Raw genomic sequence first — 11,503 nt, forward strand, 5'->3', positions numbered from 1 at the left:
GAATAGTTTTATGTCATCTGCAAATTTTGCCACCTCACTGTTTACCCCTTTTCCCAGATTGTTTATGAATATGTTAAATAGGACTGGGTCCAGTACAGACTGCTGGGGAACACCACTATTTACCCCTCTCCATTCTGAAAACTGACCATTTATTCCTACCCTTTGTTTCCTATCTTTTAACCAGTTACTGATCCATGAGAGAACCTTCGCTCTTATCCTATGACTGCTTACTTTGCTTAAGAGCCTTTGGTGAGGGTGTGACGTTGCACTCCATATGCTTTATGAAAATATGCTTATGAATATAACATAACTGGAATATGCTTTACACTAAAGACCCCTGGTGTGGTGTAATTAGAAAGCTTGAATTCTACTAAGTATGTTCATCTTATTTGTTTGCATGTATTATTTCTATATTTGGACTTAGCAGAATAAGGTATAAACTTGTATCACTGATGTAAACATATTAGGGGAAGGCCATTAAGGGTGCTCCAGAAACACTCAATTGTAAATGGCCTTAGTTACTTGAAAGCCTGCGTACGGGTGGACCAGCCCATGGGGAATGGAGACCATGTCACCCGATAATAAAATTCATTTTAAACCTGGTACTTTTCTATTTAGAACGACGGATGGGGACCCAGGGAGACAAAAGATTCCAACCTTGTGCCAAAGCTACGAAGGAGTCCAGTGTGTGAAAGAAGCTTATTGGAACATCTTTGAGGGTGAGATATTACCTGTAATCAGTTTCTTAATGCATTAGGCTTAGACTTGCATGTTTTATTTTATTTTGCTTTGTGACTTACTTTGTTCTGGCTGTTATTATTTGAAACCACTTAGATCCTGCTTTATACTTAATCAAATCACTTTTTGTTTATTGATAAACTTAGGGTAAGTGACTAATACCTGGGGGAGCAAACAGCTGTGCATATCTCTCTATCAGTATTATAGAGGGTGAACAATTTATGAGTTTACTCTGCATGAGCTTTATATGTAGTAAAATGGATTTATTTGGGGTTTGGATCCCATTGGGAGCTGGGTGTCTGGGTGCTGGAGACAGGTAACCTGCCGAGCTGTTTTTAGTTAAAGTCTGCAGCTTTGGGGGCATGGCCCAGACCCTGGGTCTATGTTTCAGAAGGCTAATGTGTCTGGCTCAACAAGATAGGGTTCTAGAGTCCCATGCTGGCAGGGATAATAGGCTCAGAGATAATTTTAGCACATCAGGTGACAGTCCCAAGGGGATCTCCATGACTGAACCCATCACAGAGCGACCTTGTCAAAGGCTTTCTGAAAATCTAAATATACTATACCCACTGGATCCCCTCGTCCACATATTTGTTGACCTCATCAAAGAATTCTGGTAGATTGGTGAGGCATGATTTCACTCTACAAAAAACATGTTGACTATTCCCCAACAAATTATTTTCATCTGTGTGCCTGATAATATTGTTCTTTACTATAGTTTCAACCAGTTTGCCTAGTACTGAAGTCAGGCTTACCTGACTGAAGTCACCTCTGCAGCCATTTTTAAAAACTGAAATCACATTAGCTATCTTCCAGTCATTTGGTACAGAGGCCGATTTAAATGATAGATTACAGACAACAGTTGGTAGTCCTGCAATTTTCAGATTTGAGTTCCTTCAGAACTCTTGGATGAATACCATCTTATTATGTTAGTCTTATTACTGTTTAGTTTATCATTTTGTTCCAAAACTTCTTGTTATGAATAGGGGAAACAGTAGCAACCTTTATGTATCCTTGGCAACTTTACTCAATTGCCTTACTTGTAAGAGGTTAAGTAGTTCAAATAATCTAGTTGGCACCTGACCAGAAGGACTAATCTGAAAAGAAGAGACTTTCAAATTAGGATGAGGGGGAGGAGGATTTATTTGTTGTTCTTTTTTTGTTTTTCCCTCTCTGGATGGAGGGAGAAGCCACGCAGGTACAACATTTCCTGAAAATATACCCAGTATAATCCATCTAAATCCACAGAAATTGTAAGTAGGGGCAAGGAAATGCATTAGCTTATCTTTTGATTTAGCTTGTGAATTTTCCTGTGCTACAGAGGTAGTTTTATTCCCGTTTTTGTAACTGTGAAGTTCAGCCCAGAGGGAAACCTCTGTGTTTAAAATATTTTTATTACCCTGTAAAGTTACCTTCCATCCTGATTATTCAGGTGTGATTCTGTTATTTTTTTCTTTATGAAGTTCTTCTTTTAAGAACCTGATTGAGTTCAGTGTCCTGAAGACAAAGGGTCTGGTCTGTGCTCACATTGCTAAGGCAACTGGTTGGTAGCTCATTCTCAAGCCTCCCTAGGAAAGGGGGTAGGGGGGCTTGGGGGAATATTTTGGGGGAATAGGGATTCCAAGTGACCCTTCTCTGAATTTCTGTGTAAACCACTTGGTGATGGCAGCAATACCATCCAAGGACAAGGAAAAGAATTTGTGCCTTGAGGAAGTTTTAACCTAAACTGGTAGAATATAAGCTTAGGGAGTCTTTCGTGTGGGTCCCCACATCTGTACTCCAGAGTTCAGAGGGAGGGGGGGACTCTGACACCTCCTGTAATGACATCTCAATCTGGGACAGTTTCTCAGATTTGTCACCTAAAAAGAATGGCTCAGATTTGTGAATCTTTCTCACACGTCAACCATGAAAACTGACGCAAATAATTCATTTAGTTTCTCTGCAATGTCCTTATCATCCTTGAGTGCTCCTTTATCATCTCAATCATCCATTGGCCCTACTGGTTGTTTAGCAGGCTTTCTGCTTCTGTTGTACTTAAAAAATGTTATTACTTTTCGAGTCTTTGGCTTTCTGTTCTTCAAATTCATTTTTGGTCTTCCTAATTATATTTTTATGCTTCATTTGCCAGAGTTTATGTACCTTTATATTTTCCGCATTAGTATTTAACTTCCACTTTTTAAAGGATGCCTTTTTGCCTCTCACTGATTCTTTTACTTTGTTGTTTAGCCATGGTGGCTCTTTTTTGGTTCTTACTTTTTTTTTAAAAAATTTGAGTGACGATGCGGTTCTGGCGGGATGCAACTGAGAGTGCCAATTCAGGACCAATTTCTTAAACAGGGCAGTTACAGCCCAAGGCTGGGGTTTTTCCACCTCTAAGGCAAACCAAACCAGCCAGACAAAGAGGACTTTGATTTCACTCCACTGGCTAACCACAAGTCACACAAGCAATTTCCTTAGACACTCTAGTCTCTCAGTATCACCACCAGTCCCACTCATCCTGGAGATGAATGGTTATGAAAACCAATACCCAAATAAAAGAAAATGGTTCTCTAGATCCCAAAAAATCAAGCCCCAGACCCTGGTCAATATACACATCAGATCTTACCCACAAATCACGCTGTTGCCAATCCTTTAGAATCTAAAATCTAAAGGTTTATTCATAAAGGGAAAAAGTTAGAGATGAGAGCTAGAACTGGTTAAATGGAATCAATTAAATACAATAATGGCAAAGCTCTTAGTTCAGGCTTGTAGCAGCGATGGAATAAACTGCAGTTTTAAATCAAGTCTCTGGAGAACATCCCCCACTGGGATGGGTCATCAGTCCTTTGTGCAGAGCTTCAGTTTGTAGAAAAGTCCGTCCAGAGGTAGGAAGCAGCACTGAAGACAAGATGGAGATGAGGCATTAGCCTTATATAGGCTTTTCCAGGTGTAAGAACCTCTTTGTTCTTACTGTGGAAAATTACAGCAAAATGTAGTCTGCAGTTACATAGGCAAGTTCTTGCACCCCCTGCTGAGTTACAAGGTGTATCTGCCTCCTCTCAATGGGTCAATTATGTAGCTGATGGTCCTTAATGGGCCATCAAGCAGGCTAGGCAGAGCTAACACCAACTTGTCTGGAATGTTTCCCAGAAACACAGCACAAATTTGAAATACAGACAGTATAGATCCAATACTCATAACTTCAACTACAAAATGATACAGACATACAGACAGTATAATCATAACCAGCAACCCATAACATGATCTTAGACATCTTATATAATCCCCTTTACATAAGATTTGGTGCCACTACAGGACCTTGGTTGCAACCCATGTTCTATATGGTCCCAGTTTATATCAATAAGTCACAATTTGTCATCAGAAGCCTTTTATCTAAGAAGTGACAATAGAAATTGGCAAATCCTGTGAGGGCTCTGTTCTATTCTTTGGATTACAGAATATGCCTGTGGCTTTGAAACTGGGACCATTTCAGTCAAGGAAAAAACCTAGATGCAACTTTAACATCCTGGTCCAATTCTTCTCTCTGAATGGACAAAGTACTGCAGTGTTTGAATCCAACAGCTGAATCCCATCCTCTGATGTCCATCCCTCGGTCTGGGTAGTGACTGGTCATCTTTCCTAGCTCTGGTCTCTCAACACCAGGAGTGAGCCATTCATTGTTGGTAGCTTTGTCACTGCTTTCCAGATTCAACTTCTCCATCTCCTAAAAAAGGTGATCGCATCCAGAACAATGCTTACAATCACAAATAAGGTTCATGAAAACAACTTGAATTAACAACTAGATGACATATTCCCCAAACTGTCACAGCAACCTTAGCCAAGCAGTCAAGACCTTCAGAATGCTCTTTAATATGGTATCTCTGGGCCAAATATTCAAAGATACCTAGGTGCAGGTTTAGGTCCATAAGTGCCAAGACTGACACTCTGGCACTTGGAGTGCAGAAGGTGGGGCCCCACAAGGATTTTAAAGATTAATACTTGCCACTTCAGGCTTGTATTAAACTCCTAAGGTTACAGCTTCTCTCTGACCTTGTCCTGGTAAATGCCGCCACTCAAGTGCAAGCCCCATTTCAGATCCCAGGAAGGTGCATTTGGGAACTCCTCCCTGTGGGATACCCTCAGGCACTTTCACACACACCCTCTGGGGAAAAGCTGGTAAAGAAGAAAAAGGGAATTAGCTGTTGCCACCAGCTAATTTAACAATATTTGCACAAACCTCTTAGAACACCAAAAATCTAATCCTGTTCTTAAAAAAGGCAAATTTATTAAAAACAAAAAGATAGAAAAATACACCTGGAGCTTAGGCTTTTGGTAGATTTTAAAAAAGCAGTTCCAAAAATTAAGCACCAAAAACAGCTTTCTTGGGGGTTCAGCTTAAAGGTTACAAGGAAACAAATGCATCTGGGGTTAACAGAGAAGAGTCCACAAGTTTACAGAAAATAAAAGGAATAACCCTAATTTCTTGTCCCAATTAATACTTCTAGGTATGGATGATGAATTTTCATACCTGGTCCAAACTTTACACAGCATTCCAGCTGCTCCCTTCTCTTCAAGCTAGAGAGAGCAACAGAGAGACAAAGGGAAAGCTTTTTTCCTCATTTTAAAAAGTTCTAGCCTTCCCACTGGCTCTTTTGGTCAGGTGCTCACTTCCTTTTCTTTATCTGGGGGACTTTTTAATCCTTTACAGGTAAAGCAAGAAGCCAGTAAGAGGAACTTTATAGCTAACTGGCTCGCTGGGTGTCCGTAAAAGGAGCTCCTCCCCCCAGCTTCATTTATCACAGGTAGTTTTCAAAATGTCACCTTTAGGCCCTTTTGAAAATATTCCATGCATATTAGATGTTACACAGCCGTCAGAAAGAATGGTGCAGAGAAATGAACATGCTATGTTATTCCTTTTATAATCATAGAAGACTGTGATTGGAAAAGACCTCAGTAGGTCCTCTAGTCCAACCCCCTGCTCAAAGCAGGACCAACACTAACTAAATTATCCCAGACAGGGCCTTAAAAATCTCTAAGAATGGAGATTCCACCACCTCCCTAGGTAACCCATTCCAGTGCTTCACCACTCTCCTAGTGAAATAGTGTTTTCTAATATCCAACCTAGGCATCAACCACTGAAACTTGAGACCATTGCTCCTTATTCTCTCATCTGCCACCACTAAGAACAGTCGAGCTCCATCCTCTTTGGAACCTTCCTTCAGGTAGTTGAAGAATGCTATCAAATCCCTACTCATTCTTTTCTTCTGCAGATTAAATAAGCCCAGTTCCCTCATCCTCTCCTCATAAATTATGTGCCCCACAGATTATTTTCATTGCCCTCCACTGGACTCTCTCCAATTTATCCTCATTATTTTTGTAGGGGGGGGCCCAAAACTGGACACAATTCTTCAGATGTAGTCAAAACAGTGCCAAATAGAGGGGAATAATCACTTTCCTCATTCTGCTGGCAAAGCTCCTACTAATGCAGTCCAATATACCATTAGCCTTCCTGGCAAGAAGGGCACACTGTCAACTCATATCCAGCTTCTCATCCACTGTAACCCCTAGGTCCTTTTCTGCAGAACTGTTGCCTAGCCATTCAGTCCCTAGTCTGTAGCAGTGCATGAGATTCTTCTGTCCTAAGTGCAGGACTCTGCACTTGTCTTTGTTGAAGCTCATCAGATTTCTTTTGGCCCAATCCTCCAATTTCTGTAGCCATTCTGGACCATATCCCTATCCTCCAGTGCATCTACCTCTCTCCCTAGCTTAGTGTCATCTGTGAACTTGCTTTAGAAGAGATTTGGGAGATATATATTTTATATATAAGAACACAAGACCGGCCACACTAGGTCAGATCAAAGGTCCATCTAGCCAAGTAACTGGCCTTCTGACAGTGGCTAAGTGCTTCAGATGGAATGAACAAAACTAGTAATCATCAAGTGATCCATCCCCTGTCGCCCATTCCCATCTTCTGACAAACCAGGGCTAGGAACACCATCCCTGCCCGTCCTGGCTAATAGCCTTTGATGACCTATCCTCCATGAATTTATCTAGGTTTTTTTTGGACCCTGTTATAGTCTTGGCCTTCACAACATCCTCTGGAAAAGTATTCCACAGGTTTACTGTGTGTTGTGTGATGAAATACATCTTTTTGTTTATTTTAAATCTGCTGCCTATTAATTTAATTAAGTAACACCTAGTTCTTTTTTATATGAAGATGTAAATACCAATTCCCTATTCACTTTCTCAACACCAGTCCGGATTTTATAGACCTCTCTCATATCCTCCCTTTGGTCCTCTCTTTTCAAAGCTGAAAATTTCTAATCTTATTAATCTCTCCTCATATGGATGCTGTTCCAAACCCCTAATCATTTTTGTTGCTCTTTTCTGGATCTTTTCCAATTCCAAGATATCTTTTTTGAGATGAGGCAACCAGATCTGCACTGACTTAAGGTGAGGTCATCGTGATGGGTTGGATCACAGAAACACCCGTGGGGAGGCCAACTGACGTGCCAAAACTATTTCTGCCCCTGCTTTACCTACCAGCTTGGGAGTACAAAGCCCTGCCTGGCTGTGCCAGACATGCTTGCCAGCCACAAACACAGACCTAGGTCTGAACCAAGTCCCACAAACTGCAGGCTTAACTGAAAGCAGCTTAAGAAGTGTTCCTGTCTTCAACACTCAGATACCCAACTCCCAATGGGATCCAAACCCCAAATAAATCCGGTTTACCCTGTATAAAGCTTATACAGGGTAAACTCATAAAATGTTCACCCTCTATAACACTGATAGATATGCACAGCTGTTTGCCCCCACACCCGGTATTAATACACACTCTGAGTTAAATAATAAGTAAAAGGTGATTTTATTAAATATAGAAAGTAGGATTTAAGTGGTTCCAAGTAGTAGCAGACAGAACAAAGTGAATTACCATGCAAAATAAAATAACACACACAAATCTATGCCTAACACAGTAAGAGAACTGAATACAGATAAAACCTCACCCTCAGAGATCTTCCAGTAAGCTTCCTTTTACAAACGAGTCTCCTTCTAGTCTGGGCCCAGCAATCAATCACACCCCCCATGGTTACTGCCCCGTGTTCCAGTTTCTTCCAGGTATCCTTTGGGGTGGAGAGGCTCTCTCTTGAGCCACTGAAGACAAAATGGAGGGGTCTCCCAGGGGTTTAAATAGACTTTATCTTGTGGGTGGACACCTCTCCCTCCTCCGATGTAGAATCTCATCTACAAGGTGGAGTTGTGGAGTCACATGGGCAAGTAACATATCCATTCATGACTCAGAATTTACAGGTAGCAGCCATGGATTACATGCTACCATGAACATTCTCAAGTAGACTTCTTATGTGGATTGGAAACTTCCAAGATCCACTGTTCATTAAGTATTTCTTGATTGGGCACTTAATTTGCACATTCTTTTCTTAAGAAGCTGACCAAATGCTTTACTAAGGATACTTAAGATCAAGCAAGCACACAGACAATATTCATAAGTTTGAATAAAAAAATGATACATGCATACAAATAGGAGGAATATATTCAGTAGATCATAACCTTTAGAGAGACATGTTACGTGGCATATGTAGCATAAAATATATTCCAGTTATATATATATTCATAAGCATATTTCCATAAAGCCTTATGGTGTGCAATGTCACAGTTATACCAAGGATTTTTATAGAGTCAATATGATATTTTCTGTCTTATTATTTATCCATTTCCTAATTATTCCCAACATTCTGTTTGTTAGTTTTGACTCATGACAGACTGAATGGATGTTTTCAGAAATTATCCACGATTTCTCCAAGATTACTTTCTTGAGTGGCAATAGCTAATTTAGACTACATAATTTTATACGTATAGTTGGGATTATGTTTTCCAGTGTGAATTACTTTACATTTATCAACATTGATTTTCATCTGCCATTTTGTTGACCCCTCACCCGGTTTTGTACTTTGTACTTCTTCTCAGTCTGCTTTGAACTTACCTATCTTGAGTAGTTTTGTATCATCTGCAGATTTTGCCACCTCAAGATAATTTATGAATAAACTGAACTGTACTGGTTGCAGTACAGATACCTGGGGGACACCACTATTTACCTCTCTCCATTCAAAAAACTGACCATTTATTCCAACTTCTTCTTTCTTATCTTTTAACCAGTTATTGATCCATGAGAGGACCTTACCTCTTGTCCCATGATAAGCTTACTTTGCTTAAGAGCCTTTGGTGAGGAACCTTGTCAAAGGCTTTCTGAAAATCTAAGAATTGCTTCTGGAGAGTTTTTTTAAAAATTGATATCACATTAGCTATAATCCAGTCATTTGGTACAGAAGCTGAATTAAATGATAGGTTACATGGCACATTTAACTATCAGATGGGTAGCCGTGTTAGTCTGGATATGTAAAAGAGTCCTGTGGCACCTTATAGACTAACAGATGTATTGGAGCATGAGCTTTCATGGGTGAATACCCACTTCATCGGATGCCACATTTAGTAGTTCTGCAATTTCAGATTTGAGTTCCTTCAGAACTCTTGGGTGAATACCATCTGGTCTTGGTGATTTATTACTGTTTAGTTATCAATTTGTTCCAAAATCTCCTCTAACAACACCTAAATCTGGGACAATTCCTCAGATTTGCCACCTAAAGAGAATGGCTCAATTTGGGGAATTTCCCTCACCTTCTCAGACATGAAGACTGATGCAAACAATTCATTTAGTTTTTTCCACTATGGTCTTATCCCCCTTGAGTGCTCCTTTAGCATTTCCATTGTCCAGTGACTCTACTGGTTGGTTAGCAGGCTTCCTGCTTCTGATGTACTAAACAAATATGTTACTTTTTGAGTCTTGGCTAGGTGTTCTTCAATTCATTTATGGCCTTCCTAATCACATTTCTACACTTCACTTGCCAGAATTTATACTACTTTATATTTTCCTCAAGAGGATTTAACTTCTGCTTTTTCCAAGGATGCCCTTCTGCCCTGATTGATTCTTTTACTTTGTTGTTTAGCCACAGTGGCACTTTTTTGGTCCTCTTACTATGTTTTTAAATTTGAGGTATACATTAAATTTAAGCCTCTATTATGGTGTCTTTAAAAAGTTTCCATGCAGATTGGAAAAAATTAGGAAATCTCTCAAAATAATATGTTGTCAAACACACAATTTATGCCAGATCTGCAGAAATTGAAAAGTTTGATGTGACTGTCAGGCATGTTTAGTATCTCTTCCTAGAATCTATTCAAAGTTATATGTGATCTCATTACAGTATGATAATGCTTAGCAGTGATAAAGCAATCATTATCATAGACATTAAAAAACTTTCTAAGTATCTTTATCTTCATTTTACACAAGAGCAACTGAGTTTATGTAGCGAGCTGATTTCATAAATCTCAATTTACATTAAGAGGATGGTAGGTGGTAATATAATCAACTATTTCACAGTGGAGGGAAGAGTGCCTCTACCAAGAATGCTGTCACCATCTGGCATCTTGACCCAGTCATTGGGATGGCAACTAGCAGGGGGACACTGGAATTAAAATGTTGACTCCTTTGAATGTTAGACTATAAATTGTAGTATTTGTTTTTATTTCCCCCAGATGAAACCTACTGCAAACAAACAACAAGGAAATGAAACAATCATCACAGAATTCATCCTCCTAGGATTCGGGACACTCACACAACTGCAGATCCTTCTCTTCTTGCTGTCCCTAGTGATCTACATTGTGACCATGGTTGGAAACATCCTCATCATTGCACTAGTTGTGGCTGAGCTGCACCTTCACACCCCTATGTACTTCTTCCTGGGGAACTTGGCCTGCTTGGAGACATGCTACACCTCCACCATCCTGCCCAGGATGCTGGCCAGTCTCCTGACTGGGGACAGAACCATCTCTGTTAGAGGCTGCATCACACAATTTTATTTCTTTGGTTCTCTGGCAACCACTGAATGTTCTCTCTTATCTATGATGTCTTATGATCGGTATTTAGCGATATGCAAACCCCTGCATTATGCAGCCCTTATGAATAACAAATTCTGCATCAAGCTAGTGGTTGGGTCTTGGATAGGTGGATTTACATCTATTGCCATCTTAATATTTATGATGTCCCAATTAACATTCTGTGGCCCCAATGAAATTGACCATTTCTTTTGTGATTTAACCCCAATAATAAACCTGTCATGCAGCAATACTCACATGCTGGAAGTTACTGCTTTCATACATTCCTCCATATTCACACTGCCTCCATTTCTTTTAACACTGGCATCCTATGTTTGTATCATCTCTGCCATCCTGAGAATCCCTTCAAGCACTGGGAGGCAAAAAGCCTTTTCCACTTGCTCCTCCCATCTCATTGTGGTGACAATTTTCTATGGGACTCTAGTCATTGTGTATTTGCTATCAAGCTCTGATGCACTAAAGGATCTAAACAAAGTGTTCTCCGTCTTCTATGGAGTCCTGACCCCACTGGTCAACCCCCTCATATACAGTCTGAGAAACAAGGAAGTAAAGGAAGCCTTGAGGAAAACTCTCCTTAGAATTTTTGTCTTTGACAAGAATATAGATATTTCAAGATAAAAAACATATATGTAATGAGTCAATCATTGGGACATGAACTTGCAAAGTCTGACTCATGTGAGTAGCCCTAAATTATCTTAGTGTGCCTGTTGAACTAGTGAATATCAGGATAAGGATATTTTGAATTCAAGGACAGATTTTAATGGCGCAGTCTGTGTGTTGAGCACCTGTGGTCATGTGATAAAATTGGGGGTGGGGGTAT

General features: G+C 40.0%; 1 protein-coding gene across 1 annotated transcript; it reads left to right on the forward strand.

Moving 5' to 3' along the window:
• The first annotated feature begins 10,323 nt into the window (after positions 1 to 10,323).
• On the forward strand, positions 10,324 to 11,301 carry LOC115637909 (olfactory receptor 11L1-like). The gene has a single exon (XM_030539500.1). It carries the CDS (start codon positions 10,324 to 10,326, stop codon positions 11,299 to 11,301), a length of 978 nt encoding a protein of 325 aa, XP_030395360.1.
• Positions 11,302 to 11,503: the final 202 nt, after the last annotated feature.

Source organism: Gopherus evgoodei, chromosome 21 (genome assembly GCF_007399415.2).
Source record: "Gopherus evgoodei ecotype Sinaloan lineage chromosome 21, rGopEvg1_v1.p, whole genome shotgun sequence".
Classification (NCBI taxonomy): domain Eukaryota; kingdom Metazoa; phylum Chordata; order Testudines; family Testudinidae; genus Gopherus; species Gopherus evgoodei.